Source organism: Schistocerca nitens, chromosome 4, assembly GCF_023898315.1.
Source record: "Schistocerca nitens isolate TAMUIC-IGC-003100 chromosome 4, iqSchNite1.1, whole genome shotgun sequence".
Taxonomy (NCBI): Eukaryota; Metazoa; Arthropoda; class Insecta; order Orthoptera; family Acrididae; genus Schistocerca; species Schistocerca nitens.
The window spans coordinates 908,765,777-908,786,803 of NC_064617.1; the positions used below are offsets into that span (position 1 = coordinate 908,765,777).

The following is a 21,027-nucleotide window of genomic DNA, read 5'->3' on the forward strand; positions in this document are numbered from 1 at the left end:
ATTTTAGTTGGACGCCAGGAGGTGACAGAGGAATTCTAGGAATTCTAGTTGGACACCGGGGGTGACGGAGGAATTCTAGTTGGACACCGGGAGGTGACAGAGGAATTCTAATTGGACATCGGCGCAGGGGATACTTATTGTCACATTGGCTCCCCATCGCTGCATGCACCAAGGCACAAAGTGGTGATGTACAATGACCAGTCAATCCTTCTGAGGAGTCAAATCATAGTGCAAGCTAAGTACGCAAATGTAGCTTGGCAACTAACTTTGTTTATAGTAAATTCTTGGATTACTACTAACGTTTTCCATCTTGACACTTTAACGTTTTTCGGGGGTCCACATTCAGGATAAGGTGAATCTAATTTCTAATGTGAATCCATTTGTGGAAGTGGAAGTGTTGCACGAAAATTTTGCAACAGTTGCTTGAACCCACCTTAGGTTGTGCTACAAATTTTCAGGCACATATCTATTTGAAGCATTCAACAGTTCCTAAGTTTTGCACAGCCCATCCAATACCATTCACCAAGCATGAACAAGTTAAGGAAGAACTAGACAGACTGCAGAATCTGGGCATTATCTCTTCAGTATTGTCTAGTCAGAGGGCAGCGCCTATAGTTAGACGCATATTTTTCAGTTATCTGTTCATAAGCCCACAATACAGTTTCTAGTGATTAATGTGCTTTCTGGCGTGTACAAATATAACAGGTTGCCATTTGGGATCTCTAGTGCTCCTGCAATTTTTCAGAGGTATCTAGGACAGCTCATCTAGGGAATTCCTAATTGTGTGAATTATTTGGATGATTTGTTAGTTACGGGAGACACGTGGGAGCAGCACTTGCACATTATATGACTGCTGTTTGAGGAGTTGGCAGCCAATGGTCTATGTTGTTGTCTCACGTAATGTAGTTTCTTCCAGCCGAGTCAAGTATTTGGGCCACATATTAAGTAAAGATGGGCTTACACCCGCACAAGACTGTAATCACCATAGTTAATTTACAAGTGCCTAAGAATCTCAAAGAATTGCAGTCTTTCTGGCAATGTCAATTATTATGCCAAGTTCATTCCAAATGTTGCTTGTATTTCTCACCTGCTTAATCAGTTGTGTGTGGAAGAGCATTTGTGCAACTTAAACAGAGTCTTAGGTTGCCTCGTTTAGTGAGGTTCCAGCCAGGCAAACTGTTAACACTGGCCACAGATGCATTCAATTGTGATGTTGCTGCTGTCCTGTCATATAAATTTGTCAATGGAATGGAATAACTTACTGCATTTGCATCTAAGATGGGGCACTCAGCACAGTGAAATTATTCAGAAATTATTTATAGTGTCTAGAAGTTCCTTATCTACCAAGTTTCATCTGATTATGGATCACAAAAACTTGCTGTCATTTGGTCCCCATGCAAACCTTCCGGACGAAACAGCACAAGGGCTGCAGCAGTGGGTGTTATCTATTTGTAACTACACTTATGACATTCATTACTGAACTACCACACAGCACTTAATGCCCATGGCCTGTCTCACTTGCTGTGTGACCATGATGCAAATTTTGACAGACGTGAAACCCTGTGTTTTGCCTTGGACACGAACCAGCAGTGCACCCTTGATGAGATTCCCGTTACGGCAGACCACGTAATGGCAGAGACAAGCCAGGACTCTCTCCATCACAGGGTGTTGTCCACGGTGCAGTGGGGCTGGCCTGAACTTTTGCCTAACGACGTGGAACCAATGGAGTGCACTTATTTCTCCCTCAGGCACAGACTTAGTGTTACAGAAGGAGTAATTCTGTTAGCCATGGACAATGCAGAATGTCAGAGGGTTGTCCCTCCCACGCTCCTCCCCTTGCATATTTCAACTCCTCCACACTGTTCATTGGGGAATGTACCGCATGAACAAACTGGAGCAGCATCACTTGTATTGGCCGAGCATAGACGCTACCATTGACTGTAATGTCTACAACTGCCACTTCTGTGCGTATCACCAGTCAGTCCCAGCACAGCATTTTAACTCACGGACCTGGCCTGTACAAAGAGTACACTTGCATTTTGCCAGCCCTTTCCAGGAAGAGGTGTGGCAGTTGGTCACATTGTTGGTCAAATTGTAGTGCGGTTGTCCAAAATACCCTTCAGGGTCACAGTCTGGGCCTTGTCTACTATCTTTGTTATAGAGGGGGCTCCAGACAATGGCCATAACTTATCACTTTGACCTCATATATATATAAGAGCGTAATCTGGCTAGGGCGAAGGCATGTCTGTGGAGGGAATGTAAATAAAACTTAATGGGGTCGTTGTGGGGGTGTTGTGCGGGTGACATGGTACTAGAAGGTCGAAAGTGTAACGTGAGGCTGAAATGAAAATGAATATAAAAATATGTGGGGAGAGATATAGGTGAAGTAGAAAGCAAATGGAGATCTGGTGTGAAAAGAGGCGAAAAGGGGTTGGTTGGAGCTGGGTTATGTTGATCCTGTGGTGAAATAGTGTAGGTAGAAAACGATGTGCATAAAGGTTAGGTGGTTGTGTTGCCGCCAAAACACGTTAAAGGGTGGAGAAATTCGGGAAAATTTCGAAAAAACTACGTGAGGATGTATTAAAAGTAGTGGTATGGTGGTGGCACTTTCCGCTCCCGGGATTGGAATGACTCCTTACCCTCTCCCTTAAAACCCACATCCTTTCCATCTTTCCCTCTCCTTCCCTCTTTCCTGATGAGGCAACCGTTGGTTGCGAAAGCTAGAATTTTGTGTGTATGTTTGTGTTTGTTTGTGTGTCTATCGACCTGCCAGCGCCTTCGTTCGGTAAGTCACCTCATCTTTGTTTTTATATATAATTTTTCCCACGTGGAATGTTTCCCTCTATTATATATATATATATATATATATATATATATATATATATATATATATATATATATATATATATATATATAAAAGAAAGATGATGAGACTTACCAAACAAAAGCGCTGGCAGGTCGATATGACTTACCAAACGAAAGCGCTGGCACGTCGATAGACACACAAACGAACACAAACATACACACAAAATTCAAGCTTTCGCAACAAACTGTTGCCTCATCAGGAAAGAGGGAAGGAGAGGGAAAGACGAAAGGATGTGGGTTTTAAGGGAGAGGGTAAGGAGTCATTCCAATCCCGGGAGTGGAAAGACTTACCTTAGGGGGAAAAAAGGATGGGTATACACTCGCACACACACACACATATCCATCCACACATATACAGACACAAGCAGGTCTTTATAATAGTATCAATCACCTGACCACTGCCTCCTACCATCTGGTATCCAGTTCAGAAGCAAATTGGTTGGTCAGGATGTTCAAGTTGTAGGTGGAGAAAGATCTTCACATCGACAAACTCAGGGGTGCACTCACTACCTTCCTGGCCACATACTGGTCCACCTATGTCAGTGGACACAGCCCACTGAGATTTTGCACGGGTGCCAACCGTGTAGTCTATTTGATCTCCTGAATACGGCAGTGCAGGCTCTGTGTCCCTACTGTATTACTGAGTTGGGTCTCATGTCTGGGCCCACTTGTTTGGCAGAAATCCTGGGTGACCCCAGGCCATTATGGTCGGCAGTAGGGGGGGGGGGGGGGGCGACACAGGTTCGAGGTGGCAGTCAGCCAGGAGCAGCTGGTCCGTCGCCGCAATCACCTCCACCCACAACGTGACGTGCTGCCCCCGAATCCTCTTCATGCACTGATGGGACCTTCTCCTTCCTCCTCCACCCTCTGTCCCAGTGCAAGGCACCTAGGGGAATCAGATACTGACAAGTGATTGGAGCCAATGCAGGTGGACCCCTGCCTCCTATCGTACCGCGTACTGCTTCTGTCTTTATTACTGGTGCTGCTCGCTCTAAACAATTGCGAGACTGTGCATGTTCTCGGGATGAGGTGTGGAAGGAGCATGACCCATTGGTGCCACCCCCATCGCATGTAATGGCCACTTCCCTGCGGGTCGATTTTAACTGAGCCCCACAGGTCAATCCTGGGCCTCAATCCATGCAGATGGTGCCACATCCCATTTGAGCCACAGAGCATGTGGCACTTGGGCCACTGGCAGGGATTCCTGCTTTGCCTATCCCTGTCCTCGACACAGTCAACATACGTGCTGATTAAACGGTGGGAGCGGTTTTGTAACAGAGAGTGATTTGGATTCCCTGCCTAGCAATGATATGGACACGTCAGAGGTACTAAGGCTGCAAATGGTGGGTGTGGGCTGCCATTGTAAAGGGAGCTGCTGCTGAGATGTGTGTGTCATGTGGTGCCACCCAGAGGTAACTGTCTGCTGCTGAGCCTGTGGCTTGGGCTCATGGTGCAGCTCATTCCTTGCTGTACTTTGTAGCCATTGCAAAGCCGAGTTGACTCTGTGCCTGTTCTTGAGTGGGTGCTGATTTAGAAATGTGGTGTTGCTATGCTGACTTCGCTTTGTGCTGCACTTGTTAGTGCTTTGTTCACTTCATGAACTGTCTATTGAGGATTTTTAGGAACTTGTGCTCATTTTTCTGTGATTTGATGTACCCACCAGAGCAAGTGACGATAAACAATTTCTAACTTCATGCTATCGTGGTTTTGGGGTCTTAGCCCATTTGGGGTATTAGCCCATTATCAAGTGTATCTGAAATCTAGCAGTAGTAGGACGTAGTGACAATGCCCTAACAACTAATAGACAACCATCTACCATAGGAGGACCGTCAAACGACATCCCAAATTGTGACTACAAAGAGCTCCAATTTTCAATCACAGCCTGGGAAAATTTCTGTTGTCCCGAAATTGCCACTGGGAATGCATACAGTCAAATGCTGATACAGTGTGACTGTGTAGCCTGTGCAGCTATAGCAAGCAGACAGAATGTTCGAGCTCTTTGCAGCCACAATTTGGAATGTCTGACGATCCATCTACATTGATTTGATCCATTATAAATGGTTTCTGAAAGCCTGCGACTGTAGATACAATAGGTTTGTTTATAAATAAATAAATCTTCTGCTACCAGTCACGATTTTTCTTTATTTTACTATTCGCACGTCGCGTTTCGAGAAATAATTCTTATTTTCAAGTGCGTTTTTTGATGTGTGTTAAGCCATCTACAGTTGACATTTGCCTATCAGTAGTTAGGGCATTAACACGATGTCCTCCTAGTGTTAGATTTTGGATACACCTGATGATGGGACTAAGACCCCGTAATCGTGGTAGTGCATAGCAATTTCTGTTGTGCAAGACTTTGGTCAATAAAGTATTTTTTTTTTACAACTGTGGTGGATTTGTTTAGCATCTCCACATATACGCCCATATCAATAAGGTGAGCACAAACTGTGGATGTACTGTTAAATAGTAAGGCTACTACAGTCTCAAATTGCAGAGTGAATACTGCATATATGTTCCCAAAAGTGCCACCAACACTCTTGCTTGAGGCTGAGACTGGTTTTATGGCTCAAGTGTAATCATTTAAAGCAGACTCATTAGCCGAAAGAAGAACACACTTTTGAGGTTGAGTGCACTTTCCTGCACGATGCTTCGGACAGCGCTGACATAGTAATCGAGATTGCTGACTACTGTGTTCATGTTTCACAGCTGTCAAAGAGTTTGTGTGCCAGCTGACAGAGGTGCTGTTGTTCATCACTGGCAGTTGATTTGTTGTGTGTGTTCCTTGAGACATTCTGTGAAAGTGACAGTGCAAGAACTTCCGTGCCAATAAACAGATCTCTACTCGTGCTAATCTACTGCAGAAAACTAGTCTCAAGTGCTTGCAGGGTATCTTCTTCTGTGTTCTGCCTATGTTAATAAAAGTTTATTATTCCTAGTACATGTGTGTTCACATTTCATGTGCTGTTTTGGTTGAGTTGCTTGAATACATGAAATTAATTAGCTCAGATGGTTAACTCTTATCCACATAATGACAAGTCAGTTTTAGACTAGAGGACTTCCATAACTCTTCTCCTGATAATCACTGAGTATTGTTTCCCCATTTGGAATCAGCAGCAAATAACATCAGTTTACGAGAGATGGAGAACTTTTAAAAAAATGTGGGAAGCATCATAGGTTGTTTAAACAGTACAAGAGCTATGCATAAATTGTCAGTAGACTCCAAAGAGAGATGCTCAAGAAAATTATTTACTATCACAAATGTATGCAATTATCTTGGAAAAAGGAATCTGGGCTCAAGCAAAAGCATAAACAATGTAGTCCTGCACCATCAGCTTTGGTGTTGTAAGAAACAGGTTAATTTACTTTTTTTAGCAGCAGTGTCAGCAGCGGTAGAAGAGTAGAAAGAAATATAAATAATTATTTTTTGATGTAGTGTACCTTTATATTAGGGTTGCAAGATGTTAACTTCCGTTTACTGTAGTAGCTATTTATACCTAGTGCAAGCTCCACTTCTTTGTAAAGCATAACAAACACTTTGACACCATTTTCCTGCAAAAGAAGGTATTTATTAATAAAACAAACACTCTATGTGAAATTCTTAAAGGAGGTACCCTTACAGTGCAGAAATAGTTATCAATTATGTGCCAGTAAGTAACCAAGATATTAATAATGGGGACATTTACTGAAATCTAACAATTAGTGAGGAGTAACAAATAATGGTGTAAATAGGCACATGCAGAAATTTACCTAAAAAGGGGTGGGGGACAGCAGTGGAAAAAATATTCACAGAGAATATTTTATTTATGAATCAGTAATGTTTGATTGATGCCAAAAACAATTGGGCAGACTATATAAATTTTTCAACCATCCTTGTAATTGAGAATCTCATTGATCTTTGCCTGTTGTAAATCAACATTGATACTGATGAGATATTGGTCCTATGAGTGCCAAGACTGAATCAAAATCTCTACAGTAGTTTCTCAGTGCAGCTTGGACACACAAAATGAAGCAAGCAGGGGAATTCAATTTATATACGTAGAGAGAGGAAATTTAATAAAACATTTTTTATTTATTTACTTAAACATGGCAACAACTTACATTTTGTGTTGCATGTTCATGTTCAAATGGCAATATATGTATTTTTGTATGATATAACTACAATGTAACAAAAGTTTCACACTTTTTACTTTACTTGTACTGCGAAACCTTGCTTCTTGCCAAATTTCATGATTCTAGGTCAACAGGAAGTACCCTACAGGTTTTGATGAGCAAGTTTTTGAGTATCAAAATATGTGGTATAAATGGCTGTACTTTTTGACTGAAGGACTCAGAAACTTAAAATTTTTACACCACCAAGGGACCATAGAGCCTAATGTGTGAAAGAATTTGAAAGTGACATATCTACCCATTCCTTAGAAAAAGGGTTCTTAACAGTTAGACAGACAGACAACAATGCAATCATACAAGGGTTCCGTTTTTACAGATTGAGGCATGGAAAACTAAAAATTAAATAACTGAAACTGAAACAGAAAAAGGCAGAACTGAGAAAATCCTATTGGCTATCAACAAAAAAAGCAACAAGTCAAAAAATACTCTCAAAAATGGAAATGCAGAAATGCATATAAATAAAGTGTATTTAGTTTCACTCTTCTCCATTACATATCTTCCAAAAATTCATTAGGATGCTTTTAACCAGTTTTGTCAGGGAAACTTTATTTTCGCTGCTCTCAAAAACACATCAGAGGAGCTTCTTTGGTTGAGAATAGTAATGCTGAAGGACTAGTCTCTCATACAGATACCAGTCAAACGTAAGGATTCTAAAAGAATGAAAGGGATTGGGGCTTACTGTTCCCTTCATGACAAGTTCATTAGAGAGAGAGAGAGAGAGAGAGAGAGACAGAGAGAGAGCATAAACTCACATTGGGCAATGATAGTGAAGGAAACAGGCTATGTTCTTTTCAAAACAAATCATTCTGGCATTTGTATGAAGCAGTTATAGAGATTTAAACACTGATCCTCCTGAATATGATCTAGTGTCATCTTACTCAATATAATGTATGTATTGAGCAGAGATAGTAATTGCAGTCTGACATTTTACTACCGAGACCAATATGGCATGTGTAACAATGTCGTACTAGGATTCAGCTGCTAGATGAAAGGCACAAGACAACCTACAAGACCACAGCAGTCGTGAATACATGTACTGTATGTTGCAGGTTCTATATCTACTTTTTGTCACTGGGATTTAACGTCTAATGGAAGGTCGGTTATAAGAGGCAGAAAGCTACACAATTCTGGCAAGGAAGTGTGTTGTTACACTGAAGGAAATATTCCACCTTCCATGTAGAATGGTTTATGAAATCAGCACAAACTAAAATAGATTTAACAATTCAGGATTCTCCAGAGTTTCCTGCTAAATATACCTATACGGACACCCCACATTTTTAACATCCTTTGTACTCTATTTGTATTACCAAAGGACTGGAACCTTTACTGATATTATTACAATGTTAATTTTTGTTTGTGTGCATTAACATAATAGTTAATATAATTCAGCTTTAAAGAGAGAGAAAATAACACTCACAGCTTTCCTTGTTAGTATTTTATCCAACCTCCATGTGTCTCCTGCTATTGCAGGCCTTTTCATGTGAATTTCGGGACTAAGCCACCAGTCTGCAATGAAAATTTCTTCTTTTGCTGCTTCTAAGGCATCCGCCACTGCACTCATGTAGGAACATCCATCAACAAACCAAGAGACGCTGGTGGTGGAGCGTATTGGAGCAAATGAGTTGAAACGATTCCTCATGGTGAAGTCACGTGCTGCAACCACAAACACACTTTATGCACTGAATAGAGCTGTGTGCAGATAAGATTACATTAAAGGGCACTAGAAGACCTTGATCAAGATGTGAAATGTTTAAACTGCGAAATGAACTTTACACCATCTGAGGAATAACGTTTACATTTTTGCAAACAGCAGTACTAAGAAGTGACATTACTATTGTTTTAATATTTGTTATTGTTAAGCCAGTGACAGGACAGAAATTTGCCAAGTAGTTTGTTTAAACCAAGAGTTTAAAGATACAGTATAGTGAAAAAAATCGAAATTTCACTTGAATGCTTTCACTTAGTAATTTTTTAAAATTTTCATAAAGGCCTAACTAAGCAACAATGCCTCTAATTACATTATTAACATTTGGTAATCAATCTCCTTCAGAAAAGACTGTTTACAATTGGTTTGAAGCCTTTTGTTGTGATCACGTTTCAATTAGTGATGAATTTTACGAAGGTCAACTGAATTCAGCTTTGTTCCAAAAAAATGTAAATGCTATGTGCCTTGTAACTGACAAGGATCAGTGTGTGCTTACCATGATATATAGTCATTCTTAGGCAGTACATTAAATTTTACTGAATATTTAAAGTTGTCAAAAAGATCTTTTCGCAATGGATTCCATACAGTTTGGCTGAAGCTCAAAAACAGGCTCATATCAACTGGTATAAGGAAATAAGCAAACAATTTAACTGAGGAAATGGAAAATTCATATACAACTTTGTAATATGGGATGAAACTTGGATAATTTGCACAAACTGGAAACTAAAAAGCAAACAACTGTCTGGGTGTTCCAAGATGAACTGAAACCAATGAAAGTGGTCCATTGAAGATCAATTGTTATTTTGATTACAATGGGCATTTTTCCCTATTGCTTTACAGGATTGAAGCACAGTTAATGCTAAATGTTAACTAAACAAAGGAATATGAAGAAACAATTTAAAATTTCACATCATTCAGCATTGTGACAGTGCATGCTGTCAAAACAGCACAACTGCCTATTTCATGGAGGAAAACACTGAATTAATGTGTTATGCCCTTATTGACCTGAATTGTCATCTAAAAAAACTTATTTTTGTTCCGTTATTATCGAACAAAAAATGTGTGGACAACGATTTTCATCACCCCAAGCAGCTGTTGAATCCTTCTAAAATCATATTTTTGAGAGTATAGAATTGGAGTTGAAAAAATGTTTCCAAAATTGGTTCAAATGCATGCAATAGTTTATAAATCTTGAAGATGAATATTTTGAGAAACAATAAAAGAAGGTAGTCCTCATGATGGCAATATACAAATGATTAGTATTGCACAAACCTAAATACTTCGATTTTGAGAATTAAGTTTGGTACCAAGCCTCCATGTGCTATGACCTTCATTAAATGTTATGGCATGAAACTGAAATAATCCTAGGGATCTCCCACCACATCACTTATGAGAGTACAATGCAAGTGCTTGGTGAAGGATTACCATGAACAAATCAGTGAGTAATCTTAGCCCAGACGTGTTTGATGGGCGGCATGATCGACAAAAGTGTAGGTTCGGGAAGCAGTGATACCTACTGTTCATCACAGAAAGTGTGCTCAATTTTTGCCACATGTGGACAGGGACTGTGCTGTCGATATATGCTGTGCAGAGATTCCTCAAGGATAAGCAATAATTGAGTCTAAGAAACTTCCAGAGCAGCAGTTGCTGTTCATGTTGCCCTCAATATGAAGGATCTGTAGTAACACTGTTCACGTTTACGTCGCACTTCACTTAGCGTAGACCGGGACTGTGTCCTAGGCATGCCCGATGTTGACTGAATGGGCACGGCCCGTGCTGCTGGAGTTGTTGTTGTTCTTGTTCTTGTTGTTACGCCGGCAGCGGTCGCGTCCGAATTCTCGCGTGCCCTCTGGTGGACGGGACTCTACTTGCGGCAACTACCGCCCGTGACGCGCCGTGCCAATGTGCGCCTCCCGCGATCTTTCTGGTGGCTACTACACTCCTCCTCCTTCGGGGGGTGAAGCCACTGTGATCCACTGCGTCGGAAGGTGGAGCGTCGGGCAGGAGCGATGACCTCCACATCCATTGGATGGCCGGAGTCGAGGGGATCTGCCAACCCTCGAGCTGGAACCTTCGAATACGGCTGGAAGTGACCCACACGAAGAGGCCCCCGTCGTCCCACAACCGGAGCTTGGGACAGAACGGGTGACAAGCTGTCGAACTCCGGATCCAGTTCCACCTCAGGAGGGGCAAGACCCAGTGGCGGGGACGAAGGGGAAGGGACGACCACAGGTGAACTAGCCCCCTGAGAAACCGAGCCTGCTAGGGGGGCCAGCTCTCGCTGGGGCATCGCGAATGATGGCGATGCCAGTGCTGGAGCTACTGGAGGCTGCCAAGGCTGAGAACCATCGCAGTGCGGCAGAGTCACAGCGGGGAGAGGAGGTAACGTCCCCTGTGAAACCAAGACAGGTGCCGGCAATGGGGAAGCCGGTGTCCGAGAGGTCGGAGGGTGGTTGCCCGAATGTGGACGTAGCTGATTTTGGTGACGACGTACCACCCGTTCCCCAAACTGCAAGGTATAGAGCCGGCGGCCATTTCGGCGCAGGACCACCGCCGGTATCCAACGTGGATTGCGACCAAACCCACGGGCCCAGACTGACATACCCAGTGGCAAACCAGGTACTCCGTTTTGTGAAGACTGGCGAGGACCAGGCCGGAGGAGGTGCAGCAGAGTCCGAGGTTGACGCCCATGGAGGAGCTCTGCGGGGCTGCGGTCGCCCATTGGTGTGGTCCGGTATGCCGTCAAGAAAAACGTCAAGGCTTCCTCTGCAGGAAATTCGTGCACATACTTTTTCATCTGCGTCTTAAATGTGTGCACCATGCGCTCGGCTTCCCCATTCGATTGTGGATGGAAGGGGGGAGAGCAAACGTGCCGAATACCGAAGCGCCTACAAAAATCCTGGAAGGTCTGTGAAATAAACTGCGGTCCATTGTCTGAGACCAGGGTGATTGGCAGACCTTCCACAGAAAAGATTTTTGCTAGTGCCTGGATTGCAACTTCTGAAGTGGTTGAGGAGCAGCGAACCACATATGGGAATCGGGAATAAGCATCAATGACAATGAGCCAAAAGCCATTGAGAAACGGGCCCGCAAAATCGATGTGAACACGTTCCCATGCTTGGGTTGCCGGCGGCCATGAAGAGAACGCTGCCCTGGGAGATGCTTGTTGGCTCGCACACTGGGAACAGGCGGCCACCAAGTGCTCAATTTCTCTGTCAATACCGGGCCAGTACACATGTCTGCGAGCCAAGGTTTTAGTACGACAAACACCCCAGTGCCCCGCATGTAATAACGTGAGGACCTCCCTTCGTAAACCTGCAGGAACAACCACTCGAGGAGCTGTATCATCGGTAGCCAGAAGGAGAACTCCTTCCAAGACCGAGAGGCGGTCTCGTAGAAGAAAATAATTACGAAGAGGGTCTGAGGCCCGGCCCGGAGGGCGGGAGGACCACCCCTGCTGAATGAGGCGAACTACTTGCCGGAGAACTGGGTCAGCCGCCGTTTCTCTGGCGACTCTAGAACTAGTGATCGGAAAGCCATCAACTGCTTGGCGGGATGCCACATCCAAATGAAAACACATAATCTCCTCTCGGTCGAACGTAGGATCCGGGCCCACCGGAAGACGGGAAAGAGCGTCGGCATTGGCATGCTGTCCTGTAGGGCGAAAATGAATGTCATAATGGTACTTAGAGAGGAACAAGGCCCAGCGCTGTAGTCTGTGGGCCGCCCTATCTGGAATCTGAGAGGCGGGGCCAAATAACGATATTAACGGCTTATGGTCAGTGATTAACTGAAACTTCGTGCCGTACAAGAAAGGGTGAAACTTGGTAACAGCGTAGACAATGGCCAAAGCCTCTTTTTCCACCTGGGAGTAATGGGCCTGCGCGGGACTAAGCGTTTTAGACGCAAACGCCAGTGGTTGCTCGGAACCGTTGGCGTTGCGATGGGCCAGGACCGCCCCCACCCCATACTGCGAAGCATCTGTAGCCAGGACCAACGGCTTACGGGGATCAAAAGTAGCCAAACAAGGGGCTGAAGTGAGGAGGCCCTTCAACGCGGTGAACGCTCGCTCGCATGCAGGCGACCAATCAAAAGGAACACCCTTGTGCAGAAGGCAGTACAGGGGGTGGGCTATAGTGGAAGCCCTGGGAATGAACCGGTGGTAATAGGCTATCTTGCCTAAAAAAGCTTGTAACTCTTTCAGCGAAGTGGGCCGAGGAAGGTTGACGATACCTTGGACCAAACTTCCTAGTGGCTGGATGCCATGCCGAGATATGGTGTAGCCCACATACTCAATGGACGGTTGGAAGAAGGTTGACTTATGCAGGTTGCAACGCAAGCCCACAGACCTGAATTTGAGAAAGAGGGTGCGAAGGTTTTGCAAGTGTTCCTTCGTGCTGCGGCCTGTGACAATTATGTCATCCAGGTAATTAATACAATGAGGGATTGTCGACGTGACATGCTCAAGATAACGCTGGAATATCGCCGGGGCACTGGATATTCCAAAAGCCAACCGCTGGTATTGGTAAAGGCCAAACGGGGTGTTGACGACCGCCAGCCGTTTGGAGTCCTCATCAAGTGGTATCTGATGATAAGCCTCCGACAGATCGATTTTCAAAAAATATTGGCCTCCCGCCACGGCGGAGAACAATTCATCAGCACGAGGCAAAGGATAGGTGTCCACCACCAATTGGGAATTAATGGTGGCCTTGAAATCGCCACAAAGGCGTAAGTTTCCCGAGGGCTTCTTGACAATAACGAGGGGCGAAGCCCACTCACTGGAAGAAACGGGAAGAACGACCCCTAGGGCTGTCAGCCGGTCGAGCTCTTCCTTTACCTGAGGGCGGAGAGCCAAGGGGATCTGTCTCGCGCGTAGAAAACGCGGCCGAGCCGACGCCTTCAACGTTAAGTGAGCTTAAAAATCGGAAACACGCCCCAGGCCCTCCTCAAAAATATCTGGAAAGTCTGAGATCAAAGATTCCAATGAGTGATAGGGAACGTCGTCGGAGACCAACTGTATGGTGTCAGCAATAGAAAAACCGAAAGCTTGAAAGGCATCCAGGCCAAAAAGGTTAGCGGAGCTCGCATCACTGACAACAATAAAAGTAATAGGCCGAGTGACTGACTTGTAAGTCACGTCGGTAGTGAATTGACCCAGTAGGGGAATGAACTGTTTACCATAACCGCATAGACGCCGGTAAACTGGCGCCAACGGGGGCGATCCAAGGTCAGAATAAGTTTGTGCATTCAACAACGAAACTGCCGCGCCCGTATCTACTTGCAGTTGTAACCGGCGCGACCGAACCGACACCTCGATAAAGAGTTTGTGGGCCGATGCGTCGGGAGCCTGGCCCGATGAAACTTCCTGAATGTCAACGTCCATGTCCGCTGTACTTGCTTCCTTCGATGCTTTGGAGGCTGAACGGCAAACTTTAGCAATGTGACCTTTTTTATTACATTTGCGACAAACGGCCCAACGCTGGGGGCACTCTGACCGATCGTGATGTATATAGCACGACGCACAGGACGGCAACAGGGGCCGGCGGCCGGAATTCTGTTTACGCACCGTGCGGGAGCGGCCGTAACGGCCGGATTGTACCGCTCGCACGTCGTCCACCCCGGACACAGTGGACGCGGCCGCGCCACCCTGAACCTCCGCGACGTCGCACCACGCTTCCAGCTGTTGACCTGCCACGTGAGAGACTTCATACGATTGAGCTATGGACAGAACTTCCTCGAGGGAAGGGTCTTCTAACTGCAGGGCCCGTTGCCGGACCTCCCTATCAGGGGCCGAACGAACAATGACGTCGCGTACCATAACGTGGGCATACGACTCTCGCGACTGCTCCGTGACAAAATGACACTTGCGACTAAGACCGTGCAGGGTTGCGGCCTACGCCCGGTAAGACTGATGGGGCTGTTTCTTGCATTGATAGAACTCGACCCTAGCCGCCACAACATGAGTGCGGCGGCGATAATATGAAGACAGCAACGAACACAATGCGTCAAAAGACAAGGCCGAGGGTTCCTGCAACGGCGCTAGCTGCCGCAAAACTTGATACAGCGAGGGAGAAATCCAAGACAAGAAGAGAGCACGACATACCTCCGCATCGGCAACATGAAACGCCTGGAAATGCTGCCGAAGGCGATGTTCATATGTGTCCCAATCCTCCGCCGTCTTGTCATACGGGGGAAAGGGAGGAGGGAACTGCGCCGGAGCAGACGGCGTGGAGAGCAACGCCGGAAGCACTTGTTTCATGGTGGCCATGAGTTCCGTCTGCTGCGCAACCAAAACTCGCACCAAATCCTCCATGCCGTGGAGAAACTGCGAAACCGGAACAACGACGCAACACGCGAAAGAACGACCCTACTCGTCGCCAATTGTGTAGTAACACTGTTCACGTTTACGTCGCACTTCACTTAGCGTAGACCGGGACTGTGTCCTAGGCATGCCCGATGTTGACTGAATGGGCACGGCCCGTGCTGCTGGAGTTGTTGTTGTTGTTCTTGTTCTTGTTGTTACGCCGGCAGCGGTCGCGTCCGAATTCTCGCGTGCCCTCTGGTGGACGAGACTCTACTTGCGGCAACTACCGCCCGTGACGCGCCGTGCCAATGTGCGCCTCCCGCGATCTTTCTGGTGGCTACTACAGATCTGAGATCACACATTTTTCCTAATTGTCCACCAAAAATATTGTGTTTGCCTGATACATCACTTAACAGCACAAGGCACCTTTTGCAATCACAACAGTAGTCTATCAAGTGTGTAGCAACATCTGAAGGACAAACTGAATTGGAACTTACAGCAAATTGCACAGTACAAAATTGTTAAGGCTTTCGTGGCCACTTGTTGACAAACTGCCTATTGGCTTCTGTCTCAGGTTCTTCGGCCAACGTTCTTCTAATGATTTTTCTGACGTGGCAGAGCACGCACTGAATGAGACCGACCACATAATAAAATTCACCGACACGGAAGTTCTGGCTGTAGAGAAGCACTATCACACGCGCTTGTTCAGAGAAGCTGTAGAAATACAAAAACACGTGAACAGTTTCAACAAGAAAGAGGAAAGTCTTAAGGTAAACGGATCCTGGCTTCCCGTACTGCAGCGAACGACCGTCGCAGGTAGCAAGAGGAGAACTGCACCGGAAATGACTGCGGAGAAGCCCTCGGACGTTGGCGCGCCAGGTACACATAGTCTGTGGCCGTGAGCTCGGCTCCAGTTCACCACCGGCAATGGAGGGTGAAGCTTTGACAATGCCAGCCACTCGTGCTGGCGAAATGTCAGAAAAATCATTAGATGAACGTCGGCCGAAGAACACGAGACAGAAGCCAATAGGCAGTTTGTCAAATTGCACAGTACAATAATTCTATTCATGTAGTTTATTTAAATTCATTTTGATGCTTATTTTGTGCATCCTAAAGCTGACAAGGAATACTAGCTCCAGTATTCATGTTTCCACTCCATTCAACACATGTTCACATTGACTGAGCACAACACTGATCTTGCAAGAAAGAGCACAACTGAGTCGTGTATGTATGCCCTGTCTCAAATCTTTATAACTCACTGCTGATGAATTGTTGTATACATCCTCTGAGTTAGGTTTCATTTAGACAGTTTTCTATGTGTACTGCTGTTTTCACAAATGTTAGTTGCTTTAGAGGACCAAACAACAGGTAATGTTGAATAGTATATGTCAGCTGTATGGCTTACAAAGAAACAGCTAAGCAGGTCATGTGAAAATTGCACCTTAACTACATGCTTAAATTACACTTTGAGCAATTTAACCATGCACACCTACCTAGCAAAATATAAACATACCTAACAAAAAATTAGTCACCCCCGGAGATGACATACTAATGCTGTGTAACAATAGCTCTAATCTTGACAGTGTCCTCAGTCCAGTGAGGAAGTATGTTCACAAATTGCTTCAAGTATTTTTTCCCCACTGCTGCTGTATTTTTATATCTGTCTGTCTAATTCCTTATTGCCTACCATTTAGGCTTTTCAGCTGCTGCACTTTACACTGCAGACTGAGGTTACGAAGAGATCATCCCCATCCCCAACTGCCACGTGCACCATTGCTCGATCCCACCACAAGAATTTCGACCTTTTCTTTCCTTTTGTTTCCTCCTCTTATGCAGCATTTATACTTTATAAAAATACACATGATTTGGGAAATAGAAAATTATAACAATCCCTTTTAAGAAGAGAAAAAACTGAAGATAGGGTAGAGTACAGATAAGAGGTTTGTCCCATGGCCTTGGTACCGGAGGTGAAAGTCTTGGAATGTTTTGTCGAGCCACTGACAACTGGTTGCAATTACAATTCATATGACAGTCTACACATACTAGAATCTAACTGTACTGATATGTGCAGTTTAATATGTACTATGTTTAGTGAAATATATTGACAACTGGCCGACAGACTGCATTGCCTCGGTATTCATTTTGCCAATTTTACGGTACAAACAAAAACACAAAAATAACTGTGTTTGTCATGAAGTATCAAAACAATTTCACTTCCATGTATTCATGAAAACAGCTTCAAAATTATGAAACAGCTGCACAAAGCAAGAAGCATAATGTACAAATACAGCTATCATTTTTGCCAACAACCATTTGCGCTTCGCAACTGAAAGCTGCCAAAAGTGCTGCCAAGTGCCAGGGATTTCCTTAAGCTGACTTGATGGTAATAGTGTCTTAGTCGTAAAGAACAAATGTATCAAAACTTAATGCACGATGCAGCATTTTTTCATGTATTTCAGTATTTATGACATTGTATTTCCTGAACTATGATAGTTAGATGGTTCTTACCCCCATAGTGATTGCTGCCTGACTGTGAGGAATATGTACCAAGATTTGATTGAAATTGGTCCACTGGTTTAGGGGGACATGTGAAGAAACACAGAGACAAGGACAAAAACAAACACACACACACACACACACACACACACACACACACACACACACACGGCTGCAGTCTCAGGCACCTGAGGCCACACACTAATTTATCAATGAAAATAATCAGTTTTTGGAAATTTAATGTAACTGGATTGACAAAAAAATCTACTCACCGAGCAGCAACAGAAGCAGGAGAACACACACATACAAAGATATTGAAATTTGCAAGCTTTTGGAACCAATGGCACCTCCTTCTGGCAGATTGGTTCAAGGAAAGGAAGAGTGGTGGAGGAAAAAGACTGGTGAGGAGTAGAACTGGGAAAGTTTGGAAAAGTCACCCAGTACCATGCATCAAGAGAGATTTACCAGACGAGGTTTGAAAACCTGAGAGCATAAATATGGAAGATAGGGTAATATGAAAGACAGAGATTACACACAAGAAACATTATGCACGAGTTAGTAAGAATGGAAAGCTAAGCGCATTTTATCTGGCAGAGGTGGGAGGAATGTGGACAGAAATTGTTACTGAGAAGAAACGCTGAGACAAAAAAATTAAGGCCAGGTGGGTGGTGAGAACCAGAACACGTTTTAATGCCAGTAACCACCTGCTGAGTTCTGAGGAACTGGTGTCCGGGGGAATAACTGAAGATAGCACGATGGTGAAACAGGCACCAAGACTATAACTGTCATGCTGTAGAGAATGTTCTGCAATATGATAATGTGTACTGCCAGTATAAATCCTCTGCTTATGCCCATTTATCCTAACTGGTAACTTGATGGTAGTCACGCCAATTTAAAAGGCTGGACAGTGTCCATGTAACAGTTGATAAACAAGTTGCTCTCCCTTTAATAGCATATATTTTGCCATTGTTGTTTTGTTTTGTTTTAAAGCACAAAAACAACTACGATCATATGCAACCACGTCAGAACTGTAGAACACGAAGACAAAGAGAGAGGAGTTAACAACGACGACACGTTAATCCCAAGTGACGGAAGAGAAGACAGGTGAAAGCAGGGACAAGGCAAAAGGTCTATAAAATATGTCATAGAGCAGGGCTTCCCAACCTCTTCAGCTGGCGGATCCCTTCTTCAGTCGAAAATCGATGGCGGACCCCTAGTCAGTCAAGAGCACAGTAACTTTATATTTCAGAGCGAAACCCATGGGAACTGAAAGCTTCTTAATGTAAGTGCCATGTTCCCAATGACCTCCCCCCCCCCCCCCCCACTCCCCGAAGTATCAATAGTCTTTGGTTTAGAGATGAATCAAAACAACTTGAAATTAACGATCCAATTTGAATTCCCACTGTATCCAGACACTTACTAGTGGATTTACTCCCTTTGTTCAACACACTATAGCCTGATTAAAGTTACTTGGTAATTGAAATTTCACATGATGGAGCTGTCTTCCTCCAAGAGCAATCAATTCACGTCCAAACTGTTCGCTGTTGACAAGCTGCCGCGTATGGTCTGTTCACTTCCACTATTTGACTACTGTTGTGTAAGGAGAATCCATATTATGTAACAGTTGTGTTCGTGTGTGTGTGGTTTTTCGTGAAATCCGAAGAAAAATGTTCAAATGTATGTAAAGTCTTCCTTTGGTCGTCCTCCCTCCTCATTCATTTCAAGTGGAAACTTCCCTTGTTGTGAAGGCGATGGAGAAACTGCACCCTTCTTCAATGGTCCTGACTTCGGCCACCGATCTATGTTAGAAGTAATAAACTGGTCAAAAATCGACTTATGAAATAGGTAGTGCACTGACAAAGTAAGTTTGACATTTAATGATGCCTGGGGCCGCATACGTGCCAGCGAGAGCTGTGATTGGTCGACAAAGCTCGCTCCGCACATGCGTAAAAGGTTTCAGCACATCTAGTGCCGTGAGCCGGCACACAAACGACCCCCGTATTGTTGCTAAACAGTCGATCAGAGAAGCCGCATTCTCCGGCACTAAACTGTGTATACGTTCTCACTTAGGAACCGCAAAGGCTGCTTGGGGATACGACTTGAAGTAAAAGTACACATGTTGCTCACACGGGGGGGGGGGGGGGGGGGGGGGGGGAATTCACATTTTTATTCAGTAATTTTTCTCATTAATTTGCACGATTTGGTGGAAAGTGGCCGCGGACCCCCTAGAATCAGCCGGCGGACCCCTAAGGGGTGCGCGGACCACAGGTTGGGAAGCCCTGTCATACAGAAATGGAAGTCCTGAACTAAACTTTAAATGGCCTCTGTCATACTGCTACACTTAACAAATGCCGATGCCTAAAAACACAGTGCCGGATGTGCAACCTAGCCAAAAATAATCTCCTCACAGCGAAAGAGCCGAGAGGAGGTCGTCCAAGCTACTGGGAGAGGCTTAATAACCCAGAGCTTGTTCCGGTGAAGGGAGGACCAGTGGTGATGCCAAGGGACACCACCAATTGACAGATGGCAACACAGAGATCATCAGAGAGAATGTAAGAGCTAGTGGGCTGAGGTACAAGGACTGCAGCCTTGGTAACAGTATCAGCAGCCTCATTTCCTATCACAGCAACATGACCAGGAGCCCACATAAACATCACAGTGGCTCCATAAAGAGTGAGCAAGTGACAGCTTTCCTGGACCTGTTGTACTAAGGGATGGATGGTATACAGCACACAGAGGCTTTAAAGGGCACTTAGAGAGTTGGAGCAGATGACGCAACTGAAAAGCCTGTGTCGCCGGATGTACTGCGTGGCACGATACAGGGCGAAAAGCTCTGCTGTAAATACTGAACAGTGTTTTGGAAGCCGATACTGAAAAACATTGGTGCCAATGACGGCACACTTGACGTCAAGGTCAGTCTGAGAGCCATCAGTGTACACAAAGGTACTATCGTGAAGTCCCGTGCAAAGGTCGTGAAACTGACGGTGATAGAGCAAGGCTGGAATAGTGTCCTTAGGAAGTGAATCAAGGCCAAAGAGAACACGGGCTGCCGCACGAAGCCAAGGTGGTGAAGGGTCCACACCCACTGGGAAAGTGGCAGGTAGCGTGAAGTTAAGCTGCAAGAGCAAGAGCTGAAAGCGAACTCCAGGAGGTAACAGAGAAGAGGGACATGCCCCATACTGGTGATCAAAGGAGTCATCAAATAAGGAGGTATAGGATGGGTGGCCATGCATGGCAGACAAACGGTACGCATATCTGCCGAGGAGAAAGTCACGGTGGTAGCACAGCACTAGTTCGGTAGCTTCTGCATACAGACTCTTAACCGGGCTAGTGTGAAAGGTGCCAGTGGCCAAACGGATGCCACGATGGTGGATAGTATTAAGACGGTGAAAGAGGGATGGATGTGCAGATGCACAAACGAAACACCCATAGTCTAGTTTCGAACGAGCAAGAGACCAGTACAAATGGAGGAGGGTGGTGTGATCTGCTC

At 44.9% G+C, this 21,027-nt stretch overlaps 1 protein-coding gene across 3 annotated transcripts in view; it reads right to left on the reverse strand.

Moving 5' to 3' along the window:
- Window positions 1-21,027, reverse strand: part of LOC126253478 (phospholipase D1) — a 206,085-nt gene that overhangs the window by 103,621 nt on the left and 81,437 nt on the right. For all 3 annotated transcript variants that reach the window (XM_049954838.1, XM_049954837.1, XM_049954839.1), the window contains 2 exons: window positions 8,450-8,685; window positions 6,304-6,414 (listed from right to left, as the gene is read on the reverse strand). In XM_049954838.1, coding sequence (XP_049810795.1) covers window positions 6,304-6,414; window positions 8,450-8,685 — 347 coding nt within the window. The remainder of the gene's footprint in view (window positions 1-6,303; window positions 6,415-8,449; window positions 8,686-21,027) is intronic.